Below are 27,304 nucleotides of genomic sequence, written 5' to 3'. Positions count from 1 at the left end.
ACTTTTATAGTTACAAAGGCTAATTTCTATTGAACATATGATATTAGAAAGTGATGGTTGAAAAGGACTAGGTAAGTAAGATTGTTCCATTTTATAAATTTGTCTTTTTTCTTATTGCAGTTAATAGGACATGACTAAATTATAGTACTCAGAATTTAGTGGGCTATTTTAATGTTTCACCCTAATAACTGTATGTGTGTATACTTTGGGGTTATATTATTTTTTTCTTTCTGGCATGTTGAGCTACCACTATGTCAATTATTGCTTTTTCACCACTTGATATTTTTTTGCTGCTCTCTAGTAGCAACACAAAATACATTCTTTGTTATGCCTTTTGGGGGATTCTTCATTATTATGGTGGGCTAGGAAAAACGTTCCCAAGGAAACTTTAAAAAAAAGTGCTAATATTCCTCCCAGGATCTACAAAACATTTTTATTGAGAAAAAATTCAAAACATTCATAGATTTCAATAGATTTCTCCAGAATCCTCTGAAATATTTCCTCATACAAATGAAGGAAAATTTTCATTTCTAAAATGGGAAAAATTTTACCTCTAAAATCTAATTGATTATTTAATTAATTTTATTCTGACTTTCCCCAGAAGTATTTCAAGAGACTTAGAATATATAAAACATGACAGACAGTATATCATAAAACAATTGTGGGAATAAAAATTTTCAAAGTCAAGTTTGAGAAAAAAAGAACAATACAAAATGTTTTAAAATGGATAAACTAAAACCCATATAACTAATAAAAGTAATCTACAAATAACTTTGTTAAATGTCAGTTACAAAGTTGATAATATTCATGAAGTAAACGTGAATCAATTGTTCTTAATTCTAAGATTAGATTAGAAATTCTCCTGAGGAGTTCCCGTCCTGGCTCAGTGGTTAACAAACCAGACTAGTAAACCATGAGGTTGTGGGTTTGATCCCTGGCCTCGCTCAATGGGTTAAGGATCAGTGTTGCCATGTGCTGTGGTATGAGTTGCAGACACGGCTTGGATTTGGCATTGCTATGGCTGTGATGTAGGCCAGCACATTGGCTCTCATTGGACCCCTAGCCTGAGAACCTCCATATGCCACAGGTGTGGCCCTAAAAAAAGACAAAAAGACAAAAAAAAAAAAAAAGGAAAAGAAAAAGAAATTCTCCTGAGATACTGGTAAAGAGATACCATGTGAAATCATTCACATCATCCTCGACAATGTGTCTGTCTGTCGGATTCCATTATCTCATTTTCACATTATTTTTAGCTTTTTAAATTGGAAACACTTCTTTTAGGAGCTTAAGAAATTTGTAACTAAATTTCCATTTTCCAAAGAATGGACTTTTAGTTCAGTTGACAATCTGTTAAGGTACTGCATGGACATTCATGCTATTCATGTGAATTACAGGGAATCAGAAAACCTTAGGTTAAATTTTATAATTTTGAGAAAACTCTACAATTTAAAACATTGAAGGGTTGGAGAGGATAAAGATGGCGGAATAGAAGGACTGGAGCTCAACTTCTCTCCTAAAAGCAACAAAATTCACAACTAAAAGCTGAGCAATCCCCACCCAAATGGACTGGAAACCTTAAAAAAGATACCCTACTCCAGAAGAATAAGAGGAGGCCACATCAAGAGGTAGGAGGGGCAATTTCGTGATATAAACAACCCCATACCTCCCAGGTGGGAAGCTCCACAGACTGAAAACTAACTGGTTCACAGAGAGAGACTCACCTATAGGAGTGAGAGTTCTGAGCCCCACATCAAACCCTCACGTGTGGGGATCCGGCACTGGGAGAAAGAGCCCCTGGAGCATCTGGTCTTGAAGGTCAGTGGGGCTTGTGTGCAGGAGCTCCACAGGACTGGGGGAAATGGAGACCCCATTCTTAAAAGGCACACATGGACTTTCATGTGCACTGGATCCCAGGGCAGAGCAAAGTCTCCATGGGAAACTGGGTCAAACCTGACTGCAGCTCTTGGAGGACATCCTGGGAAAACAGGGGTGAATATGGCTTCTTGTGAGGGAGGGACATTGAAGGCAAAACTCTTGGGAATATTCAGCAGCTGCCTTTCTCTGGAGGTGGCCATTTTGAGAAAATCTGGCCCCACCTGTCAGTCAGTGCTGAGAAGCCCCAGGGCAAACAACAATCCAGGTGGGATCACAGCCCCACCCCTCAGTAAACAGGCTACCTAAAGACCCCTCAGGCACACAGCCACCTCTAATCTCATCCAGAGACTAAGCCCCACCCACCAGAGGGATTAGAATCAGCTCCACCTACCAGGGGGCAGGAATCAGCCTGTTCCATCAGGAAGCCTACAGCAAGCCCCCATACTGAATTCAGCCACGAGGGGGCAGACACCAGAAGTAAGAGAGGCTACAACTCTATTATCAGTAAAAAGGTCACCACACCAAAAACCTATAAAAATGAAAAGACAGAGAACTATAACTCAGATGAGGGAGAAAGGAAAAACCCCAGAAAATCAGCTAAGCGATGAGGAGATTCTTAGCCTCCAGGAAAAAGACTTTAGATTGTTGATGCTGAAGATGATGCAAGACATTGGAAATAAACTGGCGGCAAAGATGGATAACTTACAGGAAACACTGACCAAAGAGATACAAGATATAAAACTTAAATAAGAAGAGATGCAAAATACGATAACTGAAATAAAAAATTCACTAGAAGCAACCAACAGCAGAATACAGGAGGCAGAAGAACAAATAAGCGAGGTGGAGGACAGATTAGTGGAAATTACGGATGTGGAACAGAAAAGAGAAAAAAGATTGAAAATGAATGGAGAGAGTCTCAGAGATCTCTGGGACAATGTTAAATGCACCAACATCCGTATTATAGGGGTGCCAGAAGGAGAAGAGAGAGAGAAGGGGACAGAAAAAATGTTCCAAGAGATAATAGCCGAAAACTTCCCTCACATGGGAAAGGAACCACTCACTCAAATCCAGGAAGCACAATGAGTACCATAGAAAATAAACCCAAGGAGGAACCACCCCAAGACACATATTAATCAAACTGACCAAAATTAAAGACAAAGAGGAAATCTTGAAAGCAGCTAGGGAAAAGAAACAAGTAACATACAAGGGAACCCCAATAAGGTTATCGGCAGATTTTTTCAGCAGAAACTCTGCAGGCCAGAAGGGAGTGGCATGACACACTTGATGTGATAAAAGGAAAAAACCTCCAACCAAGATTACTCTACCCAGCAAGACTCTCCCTCAGATTTGAAGGAGAAATCAAAACCTTCACCAATAAGCAAAAGTTGAGAGAATTCAGCAACACTAAACCAGCCTTACAACAAATACTAAAGGAACTTCTCCAGGCAGAAAAGAAAAGACAGCAACAGGAAACAAAAATTCCACAAATATATATACAGTAAAGACATGAAATCATCCATGCACAATTATACCACCAAAATCAGAAATCATGAGAAGAGGTGGGTACAAATGCAGGACACTGGAGATGAACTTGCAATTAAGAGAACAACAACTTAAAACAATCTCGTATACATATAGACTCTTATATCAAAACTTCAGAATATCTGCAAACCAAAAATCTACAATTGATGCAGAAACAAGGAATCTCTGAAGAAGAAATATATCTCATAGTAAATAAGTGCATAACCCACCATGAAGGGGGTCATTTGACATCATTCTTGGAATGCTGAAGTCTTCTTACATCTGATTCTGATTTCCTCTCCATCAAAGAATTTATGACCATTATAATTAAGTAATACAACTGTACAATTAAATAATACAGTTCTATAATTGTATTATTAATAACCATTTCTCTCCATGGTACAATGTAAAGTCTATAATGTCTTGTTTATCACATTACCTAGAATGGTGTAATGCCTTTATTGAAGAATCAATGAGATGTAACAAATTGTGAGGACATATTTATATAGTTACACTGTTTTTTAACCAATTTATGCATTTTATATTTTCCTTATTTTCAGAGGGTGTATTATCTTTGTTATTCTTACCAGTTAAGATATTCTTTTTATTATGCTATATAAAATATTTAATGGTATATAAGGCTTTCTTCTTTATAAATTTTAGTTGCATAATACACACAATTTTAATATAATGCTAATTTTTAAAGAAAAATTGAAATGTAATAGATAATACTAAATAGTAAAGATGAAAGCCATACAAAGCCATTTCCTATTTGTCTCAGCATATTTTCCATTCCACTTCTCCAAAGGGAGTCGCTTAATATGTTTCTTAAGATCCATGATATAATAATGTGTGTGAATGTAATTGTGTTTAAATATATGTATTTTATTTTGTAAAAAAAAAAAAATTAAAGAACAGGCATTCTTCTTAAACCATGCAAACCAATCACTAGATATTATTGAACATGAAAAGAAAATTGTATACAGTGATGAATATATTTGCTTTGGAATTAGTTAACTAGCTAGTTACCTACAATTATAAAAGATCTATGAAGATACAGCTGAAGATTTAAAATGTTCTTTAATTACTGTATGATAGTTTCTTACCACTATGCACTCAGAATTGTCAATTCAAACTGTTTCCAATTTGAATTCTACCAAGTTTTCTTAAATAGTTTCTAACAAGATTTGCTTCATTAATGGAGTTTTTATTATTGTTGTAATTAACAATAATTATGGAATATGTGCACACTCCTCAAATAAAAAAATAAAAATAAAAAATAATAATAAAACATTGAAGGGTTATAGTATGAATATGAATAAAATCCCATTAGCAATCATTCACTGATTTCTTTAAGCATGTATATAAGTCTATTGTTTTTCAACAAGCACATACTTTGTGAGGAAAATTGATTTTATTAGTAGAGAGCTATGAGCATTATTTCTTTCAGGTAACAAATATTTGTAACATTTTATCCTCTGACAGCCCCTTGGCTGGGTGCAGAGGATCCAGTGGCGAGAGAGCACCTGAACTGGTGAATTCTAATATGGTACATTCTTGAAATGGGGATGCTCAGTAGTCAGTCAACACTAAGTGAACTCCCTGGTTTAGCTACAACTGCCATATGTTAATATTCGACAATATACAGGCAAATTTAGAGTAGTGATAAAATAACACACAGACCTCTGTTGTTAATGAAAAAGAAAGTTAGCACTGACTCCGGGATTAATTTAGCATTTGCTTTTGACCTTTAGAGCATGGAGAGGGACCTTTTTATTTTCAACCCCCACCAGTGGCTGGTCCATGAAGCTATTTTCTTTTTCTATTTTAACAGAATCAGAGCAATGGTACGCTTTGATATACTGACTTGAAACTGCAAGACATCTTAAAAGTTTTCACAGAACTCACTCAGTTAAGAATACAAAAAGTGAGCTGAAAGCCAGGGAAAGAGCTAAGACCTTGTCAATCCCTTCATAGATTAGAATCTCTGGCCTCTTTTGAAAGTCGCTTTCTATTCTTCAAGTGCCACTTTATTTTAATATCTCCATGTCACTATCTCTAATAGCAAAATAGAAATCACAACAAACACTTTTATATTCCTGCAACCTTCTCTTAAGATGCAGGGAAAACGTGTGTATGTTTGTGTGAGAGAGGGAGGGTGAAAGACTGGAAGAATTTAAGAATAGTTGAGAAGAAGTGATAGGAGAATCAAACTTTTTGATTAAGCTAAGCAATGAATTTAGCTCAACGTGGAGTCTAAAGAAGTGTTCCCGAATTTGTCCGCTCTTATTGAACTTGAACATATTGAGTTATTCGTTAAGAAACAAATACACACAGACCAGCATGTGTCACTTTACACCCTAGTGTCTACAGCATACATTTTGGCAGTCTGTGTCCGAGGGGCCACATACGACTTGGCCATCGAAACAGCTGTAGTTGAATAGGCCTTCCTCATGGAGTAAGGATAGTTCCTCTCAAGTCCAACATCTGTTTGAAAGAGATAAATGTGGTGATATAAAAATAATTATGGCTCAATAAACTTTGGGAAAAATGTCATTTTACATATTCCTCCCCCAAAGAGGCAAGATTATTAATATTCTAAAAAGGAATCATCTAAGAACCCTAGAAAAGACTCTAAGATCCTCAGCCTGGAAGTTATTTTTAGATTTAAAATTAAGCCAAATAATATGCTTTTTTTTTTCCTTTTGAGAGAGGGATTTCCTTAGTTTCTTTCAGTGACTTTTTTAGAAACCTAATAGTAATGCGTTACATTCTCCAACAACAAATTCATACTTGCCTTGGCGCTCAGTTTACTTCTCTGTTTTAAACATGTATACATTTAATAGACCCGGTGAAGTGAAATATATAAGATTATGACATCAAAATAATCATTATGTATATGGATACTGGACACAGTTGTAGCTGTGGGTTTTTTTTTTTTTTTCTTTTCAGCAAACATACCACCAACTGGATAGTAAGTTTCTAGTACTGCAAATGCATTGCCCTTGAACAGACAAAATTTTAATGGTACTACGTAGGGATCAGGTCAGCAACATTACTTTGGGCTGATGAGATATGTTTAACTGGTCTGGGAGGAATGATATTAGAGGCAAGGAAGTGTGTTCTTTTATTTTGTTCTTACCTTTAAAGAGGTATAAGCAGCATGTGAGGACAGCACCAGCCAAAAAGCAACCCAGAGACCCAGCCATTCCAAGCCAACAGGACCAACCAAATTTGTATTGGATGCCAAGAAATATATTGTGCAAAATCAGAGAAGTACGCTCCACATAAACATCAACAGCATACCACACAGAGCCAATGATTCCTGGGGCACCTGCAAGAAATGAAAATTGCCATAAATAATGCAGGCCCTTTCCGAATTTAAATCCAAGGAAATGGAGTATTCTGTTGTATCATATTTAAAAATACTCCATCATTCCCCTGACCCACCACCCAGACCCACGGATGAAGTTAGGTCAGCTATGTAATCCGCTCCCACATGCAACCTATGTTTTTAAAGTCATTCATTTTAGTGTGTTGGGGTTAGAAACAAATAACTGGAGTAAAAATTATCTTTATGTTAAAATATACCTTTATCTACCACTCCCATACCATATACGAATAGACTAAGAAATTTTTCCCATTTTAAATAAAGTGTAATCCTTACCTATTAGTCTTTAGGAAAATTGATTGGCTTGAAATGATGCCCCAAGAGCACTCTCTCTTTAAAGGTATAAATGGCATGTCAGGGTTTAGACATAAGAAAAATGGGTGGAGAGTTGTGTGGGAAAAGGCTCTGAGAAAACGGTGTTTCTGAGATTGGTGACCCCAAGAAACTTTCACATTTTTTTCCTACTGAGCCTGTGACATCTATTTAAGACAAAATTTCACTGAATTCTTTCCCCAATTATTTAATGCAAGAAGTTTAACAAGGACCAGATCGTGACCATACACTAACCTTTAGAATATAGGGTATAAATTACCTATCACACTTTTTCTATAATACTATAACCTATAGGTTGAGGGTTAAAATTCATTTTTTTGACACGTAGAAACAGATTTCTGGAGTTCCAGTCATGGCTCAGTGGAAACGAATCTGACTAGGAACCATGAAGTTGTGGTTTCCATCCCTGGCCTTGCTCAGTGGGTTAAGGATCTGGCGTTGCTGTGAGCTGTGGTGTAGGTCACACACATGGCTCAGATCTGGCGTGGCTGAGACATAAGCTAGAAGTTATAGCTCCGGTTAGACCCCTAGCCTGGGAATCTCCATATGCTATGGGTGTGGCCCTAAAAAGACAAAAGACAAAAAAAAAATTTCTGTGTGTATGTACATATACATATAATTCAATATATATATATTCCATATATATGAGTGTGTGTATATAATATATATAATTATAGTAATTTCAAATAATTTCAAGGCTTTGACCATCTTGGATAATTTAGTCATCTCTGGCCATTCCCACAGGGATTTTCTTCACTGACTTGTTTTTCTTTAAATTTAGCTTGTTTTGTTATTTTATAAAAAATGGTTGTGTAACTGGGTCACCATGCTGTACAGCATAAAATTGACAGAACACTGTAAACCAGCTATAATGGAAACAAAAATCATTATATAAAAAAATTTTTAAAAAATGGAGTATCTGGTGGTGTATCAAAAAGCATTCTAGAACAAAACTGCATAGCATTAAATGATACTTACATTTGTTATGTAAAACACATCATTACATACAAAAACTGTATGTTATTATTGGGCTGTTCATAAGGATGAGTATCTTATAGAGGACAAATTACTGAATTCTAGTGACTTTTTAATATAATCTAAGGATCATTAGGGTATTGACGCAATGTTTGTGTGAGAAAATATCAGAGAGGCCCCATTTTTGACTATGTGATGGGTGAGTTTCTCTGCTATGGGTTTACTCTGCCCACATCTGATTTTTACAACAACAATTAAGAATAGATATTATTACCAGCGCTTCAACCTAAACTGCAGATCAAGAAAAGGAGACAGATTAAGAGACTGGCCTAAGATCTATATATCACTCATATACATTTCCAAGGATTCTTAGTTTCAAAATTCCTATCCACTCATCCTATACTTCCTGGTCAGATTCCTACTTATATTTGATTTGGTAACTTTTTGATTTTCTCTCTAGAGGGTGGGCTCATTGTTTTTCAACCTTCCTGCACCTTGATTTCTTCCATAGTGTTCTTTTCCTCCTAACTTGCATTACATCGTGTTGTGATAAGGGAAGATTAAATTGAATTTGATGACAGACCTCAGTAAAATATCAATTTTGCTGTTCCACCAATAAGCAGCATATAAAGCGCATCTTGATTTATTTTTTAGTAGTCATGCTTGATTTATTAGTCTTCAGAACTCCATTTACTCACGTGTTTCTTGAATAGAGAAAGTAGCATAATCTGTTTATTGGTATACTTATGATCATATGGTTTGGCGCATGAGGAAAGTCTAATATAGGATTTGGTACAATTTAGTTCATTGCCCAAAGGAGTTGGTGGGGGTGTGTACAGGAAAGGAGGTGGTATCTTAGGGCATATTTTAGGTCTTTTGGAATAATCAATCTTTTTTAAAAATTAAAGCATTATGTAACTTTTTATGTGCTAAAAATAGTTTGAGGACTTCAATAAACCTTAGTCACAGATATTCACAAAAGATTAATCATCTATTTCAAAACTATGGAAAGCAGGGTGGGTGGATGTGCTGGTTATTGATTCACTCCAGAAAAGCAGGTCACATGTGATCCTAAAATGAACTACTTCAGAACAGCACCCTCTTTATTTGAAGACCTTACATGATTATCTTTATCCCCAGACCAAGCTATTACCTGCTATTAGTAATGTGGTTCCAGCAACAAAGCAGATGCGGACTTTGATGTATGGCTCATCAGGGAGGAATTTCACACAGTCAAGACCAAGGAGCAGGGTAATAAATCCAAATCCAGCTAGAACATCTGCAGTAATCATCAGTGCCCGCGTTACTACCAGCTTCACTAGAAGATCAGAGCATGTGGGTTCAGCACAGTGGAAGGAAACATGTTAATACATAGAGGTAACCAAAAAACAGACTCCTGCATACATTAACACATGCACACTGAATAAAATCAGACTTTAAATGTGCATGAACTTGAAAATAAATACCCATAATTTTTTCATAAGATGCAGAAAATATTGGGACTATCAACATTTTTATTTAAGTTCTTATTACAATCTTGTTGGCCTCCTAGAAAGATGTCTGGCATATGGTGGGGGCTCAATAACTATTTCCCTTCTTGCCTCCTATTTTGGAATAAGCCTCATTTGCAAATATTGTAGCTAACTGCTGAACTGAAAGAGAATATCTCTTCTTCAGAAGATACCCAATTAATATTCAATAAATAAATAATCACTTCATTTGTTTGAAGTTTTATTGAAAAAAATGTAATTACTTGGTTAAAATTTGGTATACAGGAGCAAAATAAAATACTTCAAGATATCCCATGCCAGTTCAGGTGGGAGCCATTAGCAGATCCTTAGAAGTAGAAGGAGCTTCTGTTATTAAGTGGAAGTCAGATCATATTCTCTTTCATACCTGTAGGTTGTGACCTTTTTTGGCCAACACTCTGCATTAACCCTTCAACCATGCACGATCAGTGGAGCATACTTTAAAGCGATAGCCAATGAGAATATACAGTAAAGTCCAGGGAGAAGATCACGTCAATAGAAGTGGAAGAGTAACAGTTATTGTCTGCAGTGGGTACATCACCGACTCTGCAAGCTTCCTGAACTGTGGTCTCAGTTACACTAAATTAAAAATAGGAAAATTCTGTCACAAGTGGAGGGTTAATTACTTGAAGTCAGAATTTTAGCTGGTTACTGAAGAAGAGTAATACAATTTATTTCTTTGATGGTAGAGTCATTATGCTTTATTTTCATAGTCATTTGAAGTTTCCTTACATTTAAATAATTTTTTTCCAATGGTGATATAACTTTAGGGCCTATTTAGTTATAGATTGCTCCCATCCAAGTACTAACCAGGTCCAACCCTGCTTAGCTTCAGAGATCAAACGAGATAGGGTGCATTCAGGGTGGTATGGCTGTAAACGAGCTATAGATTGCTTATTAAAATGTGGCCAATTTTCCTCATTTCAAATACAAAATATTTTTATAATCCATCTAGGAAAAGAGACCAGTGCATAAAATCAGTTTCTACCTTTTTAATAGGTAAATATTTAAGTTCTCAAAATGTGGCATTATTTTTAAAACTTTAGGCTCAGATTTCAAATTTAGGCCAACCCTAAGGATCATTTTTTTTTTTTTTTCACAATTGAGGAAAGAGAAAAATATATAACTCATTAGGTGAAATCAGTTTTTATATTTCAACATATCTCCTTGATCCACAAATAGTGTATACAAGTAGGCCTCCTACTCAGTACTCCAAGCGAAGTGGTCCCATACTTTAGAGAACCTCCCCTGAAATTTTCTAAGTCCCCTTCTGGGACTGGGAACCAACAGGACCAGGTCTGCCATCTGGATGGGGTCCCCTGAAATCATTGTGGGTCGTGGTCTTCCCTCCTCTGACCCTTATTCCCACATAAGGTGTGATTCAGATGCTCTGTGGAACTCCAGGACTCATGCCCATGGTGTCTTCCAGAGGCCCCATGGCTAGTCCAGTTCCAAAAAGGCAGCTCTGCAAGAAGGTCCCTAATGCTGGCCAGTTGGGAATTTCTTTCCAGAGACTGTCTAAGATTTGGCTGCCAGAATAATGTTAAATACTTTGATTTGGGGGATTAGGGAGACTCAAATTAAATGTGTCAAAAGGACCCAGAAAAATATATATCTGAGTTTATATATCCTAGTTATACAAGGTATTTAGAAAGGTTATCTAATTGTGATTAAGTAAAAGACTAAAACTAAAATCTACTCTCTCTCTTTCTCTCTCTTTTTTGCCTGCACCCACAGCGTGCAGAAGTTTAGGGGCCAGAGACAGAATATGTGCCACAGCAGTGACAACGCTGAATCCTTAACTCACTGAGCCACCAGGGAACTCCCAAACTCCTTCTCTCTTAAAGATAACATCTAGTTATATTATTTTCTTAGAATAAATTATTGGAGTTCCCATCGTGGCTCAGTGGTTAACGAATCTAACTAGGAAACATGAGGTCACGGGTTTGGTCCCTGGTCTTGCTCAGTGGGTTACCGATCCGGTGTTGCCGTGAGCTGTGGTGTAGGTTGCAGACGCAGCTCAGATTCCGTGTTGCTGAAGCTCTGGCATAGGCCGGCGGCTGTAGCTCTGATTTGACCCCTAGCCTGGGAACCTCCATTTGCCCAAGAAATGGCAAAAAGACAAAAATAAATAAATAAATAAATAAATTTTCATCTTTCTTGTCTTTAAGTATATGATAGAACTTTATAAAGAAAAATAATGAAGCTTTAGGATATTATTTGAAAGTAATAGGTAAAAATATGTCAAAAGAAAAATGGGAGTTCCCACTGTAGCTCAGTTGTAATGAATCCCCTAGTAGCCATTAGGATGTGGGTTCAATCCCTGGCCTCGCTCAGTGGGTTAAGGATCCAGTGCTGCTGTGAGCTGTGGTGTGGGTCACAGACACAGCTCGGATCCCACGTTCCTATGGCTGTAATGTAGGCCAGCAGCTACAGCTCTGGTTTGACTCCTAGCCTGGGAACTTCCATATGTCTTGGGTGAGGCTTTAAAAAAAAAAGAAAAGAAAAATGTAATATTGTATAGGCAAAAGATAAAGGACCATTTTAAATATAAACTGTGGTTTTCTCTGTGTAGTAGGCTTATAAGTCATTTTATTTTCTCTTGCTTAAACGTACATAACAAGAACTTAAAATTCTAAAACACTTGATTTTTTTTTCTTCCCTAACCACTCCATTGCATTTCTGGAATCGCCTAGAGTCCACATGAACATGAACATCCATTCCTATTGACCAAATTGTGTTTCTTTGCATGTAGAACTGGGTTAGTGCAAGAATGGAAAAAGAGGAAAAAAAGGAGGCTTTTTTCCCTAAAAAAATGAAATAAAAGCTTTATGAATTATGTTTAAAAAAATGTTCCAGGTGTTCAAATCCTAAATAACAAAGAAAGCTATTTTAGAGCATGGATCCTTTTAAGTGCTTTTCCTTGGACTGAAATAACTGTCCAGGGGAAAAGTCACATTCTAAAGGTTTACTTTTCATTTATCTTGAGAAAAGAAGTTGCCATGTTGTACCCGCACCCATCATTTGAGTTAAAAGAGACTAAAACCAATTTGCTTTAATAATAGCACCAATATTTCTTGGCATAATTCAGTGTTTTAAAGAAGTCAATAAATGAATAAATGGTATAGAGAAGAATTGAGAATATCAGTAATAAGGTTTTTTAATCTATGAGATTTCTTTATTGGTAGAAACATGGGCCTTGCTAACACCTAATTATAATTTAAAGCTAAACATAGGGAAGATGAAGGAGCTGGCTTTATATTTCTGCTGACAATGTGCTATACATGTTAAAAATTTTCACACTCTGAACCCATGGTCTGTGTCTCTCTCTTTGCCTGTCTCCCTGTCTACTTTTCTGTCTGTCTCTCTCTCTGCCCTTCTATCGCCTTCTCTCTTAGAACATCATCCTTTGAAATATTATAAACTTTCTATCTGACCTAAGTCCTAGCTAAAAGACATCGCTGAAATGCTTTTCATCTGACCTGTCAATTCTAATCATAAAATCACAGCACCCTGAAGAATTTTGTTTCAGTTTAAAAAGTGTCTACTATAAGCCTGCTGTGCGTAAGGTACTATATCAGACACCATGGGAGAGCAGAGCTGAAGAACATATTTTTACCTTAAAGGAATATATAAATACATGGGAAAAGATAAAATGTGCTAAAAATATTTCAATTCACTTTTCAGAAATAAATGAAATTTCTAATTGAAACATTTAAAACTGGATAGAACCTTAGCAGAATATAGTAGAAAAGAAAAACACATAATGGAAACCTGAGTTCAAGTTCCTTTGGCCTTCCCTGCTTGACAAGGGGGGTTGTCTAAAGCATACATACGTACAGGGGTGTTCGGCAAGTATAGAATCGTACTCATCACAGGTGCGAATCCCATCAAAAGCATTTGTGACACACTCCCACCAGAGGCCTCGGCATTTTGTGCTCACCTAGATGTTGGAGAAGACACCATGTGAAACAATTCATGCAGACACACTTTGATTCCTCTTGATCAAAGGGAGGACTTGGCTGCTGTGAGTTGGATAACAGTGCAGTGGTTACAAGTGGAATCAGAATTTCATTTATGATAAACACAACGCCTTTTAGAGTGTTTTCCCTTAAGTGCTAATAGTTAAAGGCTTTCCCCATCAGGAGGTCAAATCACTTCCTGATTTGGGGGAAGGGGCGTAACCCACACCTGAGATGGATAAAATCAGAATTAAGCATATGTAAATACCTATGGCTGGTTCCATCATCAAGAAAGTTTAATATGGTAGCAATTTCATTTCCCTTCTCTATACTGACATTTACTTATCAAAAAAAGTCAATATAGTACTGGACGCTAACTGTTGACGTCTTGAGTCTATTAGGAATGTGCATCAATTTTTCTTCCTCAAGAACAATGAATTCCATGAAGAAACATGTTGCTATGTATGAGGTTCAAAATTTTAAAATAATTTTCAAAGAAAGGTATATATAAAGACAACGATAAATGAAATATAAAGACCACGTGACTTCTCCCTTGCTCCAACAGACCACAAAAGCTTAAGTTTTGGTATAGACATACACAAACTGACCATTAATTTCCTACAACCTGACAGTTGCAAACCACTTTTACTTAGAAATGCTGTACAGATGATTCTAAGTATCCACTTAGAGCTAAAAGGTACCAGTGTCCTGATCCTTCTCATACTTTATCTATAAGCCGTAAGTCAAAACAGATTTCCTGGAATTGTAAACGTGCCAACAGAAAATGCTTTCAAGTATTCTTGACAGAGTTCATGCATATGGAACAGAGTGAATGTGATTGTTTATTCTGATTCGATTACAGATTCACATTACCTTGGCAAGCTGCGAATAGTATAGTAAGATTTCACCAAAATTTATCTTGGAAAATGAAAACAAAGTTTTCCTTAAAGAAAGAATAAATAACAGAACAAGGTGGGAAGATAAATGCAAAGGCAAGGAGATTATAACTGGTGCGGAAAGGAAGGAATACAGTACATTTTGAATTGCAAAAGAAAATCATATCAAGAGAATATTTGTGCTATATAACTCTCTGCCCAGGACTTCCCGTCATGGCTCAGCAGTTAGCGAATCTGACTAGGAAACACGAGGTTGCGGGTTCGATCCCTGACCTTGCTCAGTGGGTTAAGGATCCGGCGTTGCCATGAGCTGTGGTGTAGGTCACAGATGAGACTTGGATCTGGTGTTGCTGTGGCTGTGGCGTAGATCGGCGGCTACAGCTCTGATTAGACCCCTAGCCTGGGAACTTCCATGTGCCACGGGAGTGGCCCTAGAAAAGGCGAAAAGACAAAACAAAACAAAAAACAAAACTCTCTGCCCAGTGTTCTATTTTGAAGCTGTTTTGTGCACCAAATAAAACTCTACTGCTGGCAACGCTACAATTTTGGATGTTGTACTTCTATTTTCACATTGCTTGTGAAATGTTTTTAATTGGTAATAATCGATAATTCTTTTTTTTTTTTTTTTTTTTTGGTCTTTTTTGCCAATTCTTGGGCCGCTCCCGCGGCATGTGGAGGTTCCCAGGCTAGGGGTCTAATCGGAGCTATAGCTGCCGGCCTACGCCAGAGCCACAGCAACGCGGGATCCGAGCCGCGTCTGCGACCTACACCACAGCTCACACAACGCCGGATCGGTAACCCACTGAGCAAGGGCAGGGATCGAACCCTCAACCTCATGGTTCCTAGTCGGATTAGTTAGCCACTGTGCCAAGACGGGAACGTCTCCATCTCCTAATCTTTATAAAGGAGAAAATGCTAAGGTGACAATAAGAATTAAAAATTACAAAACACACAATATAGGTGATCTTCTCAATAGGTGATACTATTAGTAAAGTACTTAAACCTGATAATAACCTGAGCAGTGACTATGTTCAGTGTAACTAACCAACCAAAATGAAAGTGGAGAAAGACCAATGTTGAATGGTAGCCTCCCCAAAAGATGTGTCCATGTTCTAATTCCTAGAACCTGTGAAAGTGACCTTCTTTGGAAAGAGACTTTGTCTTTTTTTTTTTTTTTTTGCCATTTCTTGGGCCGCTCTTGCAGCATATGGAGGTTCGCAGGCCAGGGGATGAATTGGAGCTATAGCTGCCGGCCTACACCAGAGCCACAGCAACTCAGGATCTGAGCCGCGTCTGCAACCTACACCACAGCTCACGGCAACGCCAGATCCTTAACCCACTGAGTAAGGCCAGGGATCGAACCCGCACCCTCATGGTTCCTAGTTGGATTCATTAACCACTGAGCCATGACGGGAACTCTGGAAAGAGACTTTGTAAATTAATGCTCTTGAGAGAAGGAGGTCATCTTGGGTTACCAGGGTGGGCCCTAAGTCTAACGACAAGTGTCCTTAATAGAAGAGACACATGGAGGAGAGACAGAAGAGAAGAGAAGGAGGTAACATGACCACAGAGACAGACACTGAAGTTATGTGGCCCCAAGTCAAGGGATACCTGCAGCCACCAGACGCTGGAAGAGGCAAGGAATACATTCTCCTCTAGAGCTTCTGAAGCAGTGTAGCCCTGCTGACACACTGATCTCAAGCTTCTGGCCTTCAGAACTGTAAAAGAATATCTTTCTCTTGTGCTGAGCCACCAAATTGTGGCAATGTCTTATGGCAGCCCTCTGAAATAAATACAGTAGAGATGTTTCTACTAAACTAGTTATACCACAACAGGAAACAAGCCTTCTCATAGTCTGTGACCCTCAGTCTCTTAATTAACAGGGACACACTGGATCCAGTTCATTCCAACTTGAGCTAGGTTCTGTGGATCTGGGGTCACTACTCTCGAACCAGAAAGTGACTTCCACAATTCCTTGCTGTCAAACTCAGCCACCAAAACAAATTGATGAAACCGACTATAGTCCTCCTTCTTGTAAGTGAAGTGATTTAGAAAGTGAACTAAGATATAGATGTAAGGATACTTATTGTAAGCTAAAAAAGAGTATTTTTTTTCTTGCTCAAACATCCAGTAGTGGTGTCATTTTCAAGGCTATTGATCATTTACCCACAATGACCATATTTAGAAAGGCAATGAGCTCATTAGAGGAAACAAGGAATCCAATTTCATTAGGTATTAATGCTCAGGGGCATAATATGAGATTGCTTGGTATTCACACTCAGTTAAGGTACGTGAGAAGAGTGTCTGTAATTAACCAAACTTCGGTGTTAATATAGCACTTACTGGAGACACCCTTAAAGGTGCCTTTGTGCACAAAAGACAAGGTTAAAAGACTGCATTATTTATCACATTTAGGAAAGCCCTCCTAACCCGTAATCTAGAGTCTTTACTTATCCCCTGTTGTGTACGGCTTATGAAGAACTCTCTAAAAGGCAAGCAATTCTACTTTCTTTAAAGTTTTAAGGCAAGATTCTTAAAAAGCAGACCATTGCTTAAAATATTACGGTTCACTTTTCTTAAAGGGCAAACATACACAATGCTAAGTAGTAATTGTCTCTCCCAGGGTTGTCCAAAAGAGACGATTCCAAATTTAAGCTTTCTCCTTTTCACATGTGATTCATATGTTAACAAATAACATATTAAAATAATACTGGAAGAATTTTCATATTATTTCAATGAATATCTGTTGACCCTGAAGTGAAATTAACCCCCTAGGTTGGGGGAATTCCATTCACCCAAGGTGTGGCAATAAACGAGCCACAAGCCACAAGTGTGATGCCAGTATAAATTTCTTTCTTTTTTTTTTTTTTTTTTTTTTTTTTGTCTTTTTAGGGTCGCACCCGCAGATATGGATGTTTCCAGGCTAGGGACCCAATCGGAGCTGTAGCTGCTGCCGCCACAGCAACACGGGATCTGAGCCGCGTCTGCAACCTGCACCACAGCTCATGGCAATACCGGATACTTAACCCACTGAGCAAGGCCAGGGATCAAACCTGTGTCATCATGGATCCTAGTCAGATTTGTTTCCGCTGAGCCATGATGGGAACTCCTAGTATAAATTTCTTAATATTAAATACTTGCCAACAGTAAAGCATAGAGATTTTATGGAAGAGTCCAGATTTCCAGCTTCCCTTGGAAAACTGGTCAGTCTGGCCACCTAGACTCCCAGGTCCCATGTAGCAACAATTAGCAAAAGCCGGGTGGCTGTTCCCATTTAGGTGGGGTTTATGCTCATAGGTTCCTTACCATTCCTCCCCAGTTTGCTCCTTCAAGGATGTCTGCACCCTGGTTCTTATAGGCATTTGCATTTTCCCCTCCTGGTATATAATAATGACAATAACTCCCCTAGCTTTCATTTGTCAAATTTCTATCTATCATTTAAATATCACCACATGGATATCCTTTCTTCCATGAAGGTCCCCCCATGGAACCAGTTGGAATTAATTTTTCTTGGATCCCACAGTAATTTGCCCATATTTCTAGAGCATTTACAATACTGCACTATCCTTTTCTGTTCATCTGTCTCCCAAGTCTGTCTATGTTTATTAAATATCTGTCATGTGTCAGTCAACTAGTTAACTAAGTGCTGGGGATATAGCACTAACCAATTCAGGCATGGCATCTAGCTTTAAGGAGCTTACAAATGCTTCTTCTCAGCATACAACAGATGCTCAAAGGATGTTTACTGAGGGAAAATATCTGTCAATTTTTCTTATCATACACATTAACTCTCATTTCAACTTTGGCATAGAAAATGGTTACTAATATACTGTATGCACAATTGGTGCATAATAGGTCCTTTAAACTTTACTGAATAGAAGAGTTAAATCCAGGAGTCAAAGAACTATCATTGAGATCAGAGTCAAAATATGCTGATTGGACATCAGCCTGTACCCTATCTACTCAACTAGCTCTGGAAAGTGTTTAGCACAGTACTCAGCATGATATGTCACAAAAAAAGCTTTAGGATACCAGGCTGATGATCTAGCTACCCAGGTGAATTTGAATGCATATATATGTATGTCTGGGTCACTATGCTGTATAGCAGAAATTGACACGACACTGTAAATCAACTATACTCTAATAATTTTTTTCAAAAAATATAAAGGCATAAATTAATTCTTTAATCCTGGGAATTCTTTTTTTTTTTTTTTTGTCTTTTTTTTTTTTTTTTGCCTTTTCTAGGGCTGCTCCGGCAGCACATGGAGGTTCCCAGGCTAGGGGTCCTTAACCCACTGAGCAAGGCCAGGGAATGAACCCGAAACCTCATGGTTCCTAGTCAGATTCATTAACCACTGTGCCACAACGGGAACTCCAATCCTAGGATTTCTTATTTGGAACTCTTTAGCAGTTTCCCATGAAGTCTTATCTATCCTACCTTTACCAATTTCCCTTTTCTTATCATTTTGAAAATATTTACAAGCAACCACATACAAGTTTGCCAGCATTGTCTTATTTACAGCAGTTGTGAGTGTGTCTGTCTGGACTCTATATATTTTATATATCTTTTGAGAAACAGAGAAACTTAAAAATACTTCAATTAATTGGCATTTTGTCTCTTCCAGTTGCATAGGAGAAATATATATATATATATTTATTTATTTAAATGTAGCAAGTTTAGTAAATATATATATAAATGTAGTAAGTTTAGTAAATATTTTTTCTTGGTTGACCACTATCAAACAGGACTTTTCTTTGTCACTATGCATTATGTTATAAATGCATATGCATGAGTATTTATATATGAATATAATATAAAAGAATAATGCATTAGCTGAAAGAAAAATGGAACAAGTTATAAAGATATATTTTTAATTTGTTATTTGGTTTCTTTTTAGGGCCACACCTGCAGCATATGGAAGTTCTCAGGCTTGAGGTTGAATCAGAGCTTCAGTTGCTGGCCTATGCCATAGCCACAGCAACACTAGATCCAAGCCATATCCACCACCTATGCACAGCTTGCAGCAACGCCAGATCCTTAATCCTCTGAGTGTGGCCAGGGATCAAACCTGCATCCTCATGGATACTAGTCGGGTTCTGACCTGCTGAGCCAGTGGGAATTCACAGAAATATGTATTTTTTTAAAAACCACCTCACAGGAGTTTCCTGGTGGCCTAGCAGGTTTAAGGAACCATCATTATCACTGTTGTGGCTCAGGTCACTGCTGTGGTGTGGGTTCGATCCCTGACCCAGAAACTGACCCATGCTGTGGATGCGGCCGAAACTAAATAAATACATTTAAAAAAATTTGCATATGCATAATATAGAAATTTATAGTTTTCACACCACTGTAACATCCTTGTGCTCATGTATTTTTAACACTGAAGATGTGGCTTGCTTTGTTTTCAGTACTAATTTGAATGTATTTATTAGGATGCAAAAGTGCCTCATTTTTTTTCTTTTTTTGCTTTTTAGGACTGCACCCATAAGCATATGGAAGTTCCCAGGCTCGAGATTGAATCAGAGTTACAGCTACTGGCCTACACCACAGCCACAGCAACACCAGATCCTTAACCCACTGAGCAAGGCCAGGGATTGAACCCACAACCTCATGGATACTAGTCGAATTCATTTCTCCTGCACCACAACGGGAACTCCATAGGATGCAAACATTTTAATAATACCATAGTAAATTATGTTTTACTTCTAAAACTTGAAATATTTAAAAAAAAGGCATTTGAGTTTTTTATACTACAGTTCTAAACTTTTAACTTTTACATTTTCTTTTCTTTTTCTTACTATCCCAGGGCCTAAAGGAGCTCAAGACAGGCATTTATAATGGTGAGAAGGCAAGGTTAAAATAAACATAACATATGCCACCTTTCCTTTCTACTTCACTTATGTATCATGAGTTTGTTTGCAAAAATATACTTGGTTTAACTCTGCGTGCTTAGTTGTGGAGCTCTGGATAATGGTATATAAACTGCAAAAATGGGATAATGAAAACTTAGCAGGTATATGTTTGTGGGCTTCATGGTAATATTACCTAATTTACATATATGAATTACATATTTCAATGTTAGTATTTATTAACATTAGTATACATTTAATCATTTTAGAATGCTTTCCTTATGCACATATGGGTTCACAGCTTTGCAATGATCACTGTTCAGTGAAAAGGATCACAATTTATTTTAAGTGAATTATTATAAAATATTAATTTCCTGGAGTTCCTGTCATGGCTCAGCTGTTAACAAACCCGACTAGCATCCATGAGGATGCACGTTAGATTCCTGGCCTCACTCAGTGGGTTAAGGATCTGGTGTTGCCATGAGCTGTGGTGTAGGTTGCAGCTGCAGCTCGGATCCCGCATTGCTGTGGCTGTGGCATAAGCCAGCGGCTATAGCTCCAAATGGACCCCTAGCCTGGGAGCCTCCATATGCCATGGGTGTGGCCCTAAAAGACAAAAAGACCAAAATAAAAAAAAAAAAACCCTTTTCTCTCTTTTCTTTTCTTCATTCCTTTCCCTCTTCCAAGCACCAGGCAGAAAAGCTATATTTTCTAGGTGGGAAATATCAACTTTGAAATATCTCTTCACCAACTTTGTTATACATCTGAGGGGACTGGATCTTTATTTTATCTTATTAAAATGAAGAATGAAATCCGTATCTTGAAAAAAATCTAAGTTGCAGAGAGATGACAGATCTTGCCTAAGAAAAAATTGCAATCTTTCTACAGAGATACTTCTCATGTAGGCTCCAAATATCTCTTGACATTGTATTTCATTCATGTATTCATTCTTTTAACAAGAATGCCAAGTATCATAATAAGTACCCCATCAGTTCATATTAACAAATGCATCCTGAGTCCCCATTATATGGAAGGGGTGTCAGGAGCTATAGGAGACCATGAGGTAAATTAAAAGAATGTTTGTAGCCTCCAATGTCTGCTGAAGGAGTTTGCAATCGGCTGGGAAGTAACACTACTATGTAAATAATCAGAGTACATGCTAGCTATAATAACTGCAATATTTACTTTATGTCTGAAAGAACTGTAGCATCATTAATGCAAATAAATATCCCAAAGGACAACCTGGTTATGAAGATAAAATAAATCCGAATGTGGGAAGCTTTCGTTTGAGGTAATAAAATTTTAATCATTAAAGTGCTTGGTGTATGGCAGATTCTCAGTAGTTAATTAACAAAATTTGAACTGAAAATGAAATAAAGTTGTGATAACATTTTTTTTCCTTCTGATAACAGAGAGAGTGGTAGCTTTGTGAAAAAATTTTTTTCATTTCAGTGTGGATAATGAAGAATTGCAATTTTTACAATATAGTTAAAATATTAATAAGGTTATTAATTCATAACTTATTTTAATATATTTAATAGATAACTTATACTATTTTGTCTCTATTCTATGCCACATTCTCCTGGTTAAACAAAAAGGGAACGATCAGTAAGTATAAAAATAGGAAAATCAACAGCTCAGCTCAGAGAATTTAACAGAATTTGTCCAAGAGAATCAATAGAGAAAATAGAAATAGAATTTAAATATCATATTTCTCCCTTCAGTGAACATTATACAAAATGTCATCTCTTCCTCCAGAACAAAAACAAAACCGTAAACTGCAAATAGATCATAATATATCTAACATTTATTGACTGATTTGTAATAGCCTGGTACTGTGGTAAATACATTAGATACACAAGCTCATTTAACCCTCATGTGACGCTTACACTGTGCTGAATGTTATCCTCCCTTTACAGAAGAGGAAATGTAGTTTTCATAGCAACTTAAAAGTCTCTCTAAATCCACACAATTACTGCCTGGCACGGTAGGGTATAATCTCAGTTCCCTCTAATATCAAGTCCAGCCTGTAAACATCCACACTATAAATGGACCTGCGAAGGGGCTGTGTAACAATCTAAATAAGAAAAAAATAGTGGCATGGTCCAGGGACATTGCTGCTTAATGACTTCTCTATATAGAGACTCATTTTCCTCCATTTATGTTCTGGGTGAATCAGCTTCCAGCAAATACCCAAAAACAATACAGTGAATTTCAAATTTGACTTCCCCTTCTCTATCAGCCTTCTTTCCCCCTTGCAATCAATTATCGATCCCATCAGTTTGAGTTCTTCAGTTTCCCAAATCTTTACCTCTTTTTATGCTTGCTGCCATGTTAGTTCTGACCATCAGTGTTTTCCTCCTGTTTATGGCAAAAGCTTCCTAATCAGTCTCCCTATAATTCACTTTACCCTTTCGAGTCACTCTCCATGAGGAGTCAAAATGATTGATCTTGCTGAAACACATACATATGTTTGCTTACAGTGAAGCACCCTTGTGGATGGTATAAGATCTGTATTTTACATGAATACAAAGCTTTTGATTATCCAGCTCCTATATTCCCCTCCCTACAGTGGAAACGCTTTCCATGCTTAAATATGTCATAAGCAATAAACAGATAGTACTTTCATACCCAGATTTCTTCCCAGATCATATCCTGTGCTTGTAATCCTCTCTATTTTTTCTCCCTCCTCATTTGTTCTTCAAGTCTAGTTTAGATACATCTTCTGGGTAGTCTTCACCAATTATTCATGATTAGATGAGTAGGCTGCTTGGAGTCTTTGCAATCATAGCACTGGTCATAACATACTGTATCTATCAGCTCACCTGTCTCTCTCCCCCAGTGCACTGGGAGCAACCTAAGGAAGATCCAAATCTCATCCTCCTTCATAACCTGTATCTGCCACAGAACCAGGTAAACAGCAGGTGTCAAAGACCGTTTTTGGAATGAAAGATGATAGAATGAAAAGGGGGGAAAAAAGAAGTACAAAAGGGATGGTTAAAGAGATAAAGGGGAATGCAAGAGGAGAAAAAGAAGAAGAAAAGAGAGCGTAGAGGGCATTTTAAAGAGGGGAAGGAGAGGGGGGAAACAGAAGGTAAAGAATAACAAGAAAGAGGAAGGAGAGAGGGAGAAAAAAGAAAGAGAGAGAGAAAAAAAGTAAGACAGGAAGGAGAGAGGGAGAAAGGAGGAAAAAGCACATTAGAGAAGAATGATTATTCACATTTCCTAGTGGAAATTTCTGGGGAGACTCTAGATGCCACTATCCTTCGGTGACTAGTCACCTCTCTGGAATTACAGACATAGACTAGTCAGGCAGTTCTGATGTTAAAGAAGGTAATGACCTCAGAGTTCAACTGAGTTTGACTTCATTTTATAATTGAGGAAATTGAGTCAAAAATTTGAGCTGCGACATGCTCAGTTGAAGACAGTTAAGATCTGAACCCAGGCTGGAATCATCTCAAAACCCATGTTCTCCTCACACATCAGTCTTCCCAAGACACAGGTGGATCAACAATGACAGGAACAGGATGGTAGCTCAGGACCCTGGGCTCCTGACTTGGGGCTGTGCACAGTGCAATTCCATGTGCTATTTCCTTTTCCTAATGCTTCTGCTTAACGCAAAGAACTTTCCTGTTTAGGGCGAGTATAAATGAGGCACACTAATATTTTGTAGTGCTTTTGAGTATTCTCCAGTAAGGCAATAGGATATATGAGCTCTTTCTGCCTTGTGTTCCCTGTTACTCACCTTTATTCTGTATTTTTGCTACTTGTCCTCTCCTGTAAGGCCCCTGCTGCCATTTCTACCTTTTAAAATCCTCTGCATCTTTGTGAGTTTTTGTTCGCATGTCTTTTCCTCCCTGAGGCCTGTTGCAATGTCCCCGACAGGAAAGAATCCTTCCCTCTTCTTTGCTCCAATGGTACTTTGTTCATTTCTTTCTCAAATTCGAATTGGCCTGTGCCCTTTATTACAGCTTCATGTGCATCTTTGTTCCTCACTAAATATATACTCATGAAAGGCAGGACCCATTCTGGCTTTCTCTTTGCCTCCCCTAGTAGGATCAGCACAGACCCTTTTCTATGACATACATTTCATGTTTGTTATGTTGAACTGAACTACAGAATTCATTTTCCAACTCTGATGCCTACCTAACCGTAAAAGATTAACAAAGCTAAAAAATTCATTATACCCCCCCTTTTGTGTAATTTTTGCATGGGTACACTTTTTTGAAAGTACTTTTATTGTCGCAACTCCTGCCCAATAGTTGCTTAAAGTGAACTGTTAATATGGCCCAAAGATATATGCATGATATATACATGAGGGAGGAAGCAAGGAAAGAGGACAATATAATTGAGTCAGAGAGTATCAGAAACTTGACATCTATGGATAATATTATAACTTTTTATGTCAACCAATTGAAGGAGCAATTTTTATGAAAGATCCCTGTCCCTTTAAAAATACTGACAAATGGAGAGATTGTTGGAGAGAAGGGAGCCTCCTTTGTTAAAGGGTTCTTCCTTTAACACTGAGGCTTCTTAGGGAAGATTCATAGCAATACATTTCAAGCATGGGAAACATGAAAGAAGCTAGGAACTGCTAACTACAGTCCAAGGTTAGCAAGGATTTACTGGAGGTGCCTAACCTGGAATGCTCATTCCATTCATTTTAACTAGCGGTATTCTTGTGCAGAATAGATGGCAAATTGGTTGGATGTACTGAGATGAAAGCAAGAAGGCACTTTAAATGCCCAGACTCCCAATCTCTCTCAGCAAGGTCTGACCTTTTCTAAACCTTCATTTCTTTTCAGGTAAAGTTAGCAGTTCCATCAGCCTAAGGAGAAAGATTTTCAAATTGTTTTGGAAAATATTTTAAGAATGCTTTTAGAGGAGAGTTTGCATATTTTTGAAAACATGATTTTAAGTGTGCTCAGCTCCAACATATTTCTGTATTCATCAGTTATTACTGGCAGACCATAATCCAGCAAGCTAATAACTGCCCAATGTTACTGGCTACACTTTGCTCAGTATTGTTCAAAGGACATTTTTTTTTTCTTTTTCATTTACTACTTATATGCATGGCCAGATAACACACCACTGGGACTCACATATGGCAGACATCCTTTATAGTGTTTCAATTCTATCACAATGTTCAGAAATATAATTTTCTAGCACTAAAGAAGTACTTAAAACTCTAGTGGTTTTGAAATGCCACGTAGGAATCAGAGGAAAATTAAAAGCAAGAAAAGAATAAGATACAAAAAAAAAAAACCCACAGAAAAAATAGAAAGATTATTACTTTCCAGTTTTAACTCCAACTTGAGAGTTTAATAAATAAAATTAGGAGGAAAAAAATACAAAAACTTGCCCTCGGCTATCTTTCTTTGTTTTTAAGCTTTTAAATGATTTTTATTTTTCCATTATAGTTTGTTGGTTTACAATCTTTCTTAAACTTCACAAAGGTATAGCATTTGTTAGATTAAATTGTCCCCTTCAGGATGTACATGAGAGAGTATAGTCAGTTGCTATATAGTTTTTATTTGAGGTTATGATAATATATTGCTTATCTCTCTCTCGCCTACACTTTCTGAATCCTTACTAATGAATAGTTACTGATTCTGAAGATTTGATTTTTACTTAGTTTCATCTCTCTCAGATTCCTAGAGCCACAGAAAATGATCCTAAATTTCAACATTACTTCTTTCCGAACTTCTCCAGAGGGAAAAATACAATTTTCAATTGTGAACCTCTATTTCTTCTCTTGCACGAACAGTAGGTTCCCAAGAGGCACTCATTTTTAAAAGAGGGTTTCTTAAATCTATATCTTTCCTCTGTACCTTGCGACACACTGGAAAGACTTGGTTCCCCATGGAATGTTTTCTCCTACTTAGGAAGTCCTTACAATGACATTTTTCTATTGCACAATAATCGGGTAGGTTCTGTATGACTTGAATTTGATCACTCAACTTTCAGATCATCACTTCTTAAGAAAGTCTATTATGCTCCTCTTAATGTTATATTCAAGATTAGCACAACTTCTGTTTGTGAGAAAGGATGAATTGAATATTATTCAATTTGGTACACGCAGCTGTGGAAAAGGTGAATTTCTGGAGGGCTCAGGGGAAGGGATTATGTAATTTGGCTTCTGTGAATTTACCATTATGAAAAAAGAGGGGTTATTCAGTTATCTCATCTATAAAATGGGGTCACAACAATACCTACCTCAGATTAGCTGTGAGGATTATATAAACTAATAAAGACTCAGTAAGCGATAAGGAAGGATCAAGACTACCCATGTTGGCGATTACTATTCTTCGTCCTAGTGAACATCATGGGACAGTGAGGCTTAGAGAAAAGCTGAGTGGGCTTGAGTCAGTAAAAGAAGCTGCCAACTTCTTACCTCCAGGGAATCATCTGCATTCACCATCCAACAGTCTGTCCAGGTGGCCACAACCAAGAAGCCAGTAGAGAAAAGCGCAAAGAAGCAGGCGACATACTGAAGAAGATCCCTCATCTTAGTGAGCACCTTGTCTGCAAGGGACACATGGGAAGCTGCCAGCCCTGGGCTCACGTAGGTAGCTGGAATGCTATCAGTCTTCTGTGCTTCTGGTACCTGGGGATTGTTGAAAATAACGATCTTTTCCTTTTCCTTACTCTCCACCGCAGGCGTCTTAAGTTGCAGCAAGAGTAATACAAACAGGCTGGAACCCACAGAGGGGTCCTGGAGGTCATTATCTGAAGCGACCAACCTCCAATCAGAAGCCAGGTCAGGGAAAGGACTGAGTGTGTTTTGGGTGGGGGAGAAAAGGAGCCCTGGTAATGTTTTCTGCCCCGACTGTGGGCGAATGTGAGATGATGGTCACCAGAGGCACGTGCCAGTGCCAAGATGGAGAGAAGGAAGAAGGGTCACACCCCATGCTGACGCCTGTAAACTGATCTTTCTCGGGCCCTCCAGGGAAAGTGAGCTATTCTCCTCCC

The 27,304-nt window shown here is 37.7% G+C and overlaps 1 protein-coding gene across 2 annotated transcripts; it reads right to left on the bottom strand.

Moving 5' to 3' along the window:
- Positions 1-411: 411 nt before the first annotated feature.
- CLDN16 (claudin 16) lies at positions 412-27,081 on the bottom strand. Of its 2 annotated transcripts, none has more exons than XM_021068342.2 (5): positions 26,727-27,029; positions 13,568-13,649; positions 9,249-9,413; positions 6,539-6,730; positions 412-5,883 (listed from the first exon to the last, which is right to left on the bottom strand). In XM_021068342.2, exons 1-5 carry the CDS (start codon positions 26,838-26,840, stop codon positions 5,750-5,752), a joined length of 687 nt encoding a protein of 228 aa, XP_020924001.1. In that variant the 5' UTR covers positions 26,841-27,029; the 3' UTR covers positions 412-5,749. The 2 variants fall into 2 exon arrangements, with proteins under 2 accessions (XP_020924001.1, NP_001155116.3); NM_001161644.3 differs by lacking the exon at positions 13,568-13,649 and adding an exon at positions 13,465-13,567 and having other exon boundaries at positions 4,588-5,883; positions 26,727-27,081.
- Between the last annotated feature and the right edge of the window lie 223 nt (positions 27,082-27,304).

The sequence above is a fragment of the Sus scrofa genome, chromosome 13, assembly GCF_054392235.1.
Source record: "Sus scrofa isolate SSC_HxYL_T2T_F1_AM1 chromosome 13, Sscrofa_HxYL_maternal_Yorkshire_Landrace_v2.0, whole genome shotgun sequence".
NCBI classification, from domain to species: Eukaryota; Metazoa; Chordata; class Mammalia; order Artiodactyla; family Suidae; genus Sus; species Sus scrofa.
The sequence above is the reverse complement of the archived record's forward strand: the minus strand, read 5'-3'. Positions and strand labels throughout refer to the sequence as shown.

Bases quoted from the DNA above. Each gene is read 5' to 3' on its own strand.
- CLDN16 (NM_001161644.3), bottom strand. From the start codon at position 26,840: ATGAGGGATCTTCTTCAGTATGTCGCCTGCTTCTTTGCGCTTTTCTCT. The intron at 9,414-13,464 runs GTACGTATGTAT...CTGATCTTCTAG, and splicing joins TATACTTGCCGAACACCCCT to TGAAGCTGGTAGTAACGCGG. The intron at 5,884-6,538 runs GTAAGAACAAAA...TCTTTCAAACAG, and splicing joins CTGCTTATACCTCTTTAAAG to ATGTTGGACTTGAGAGGAAC.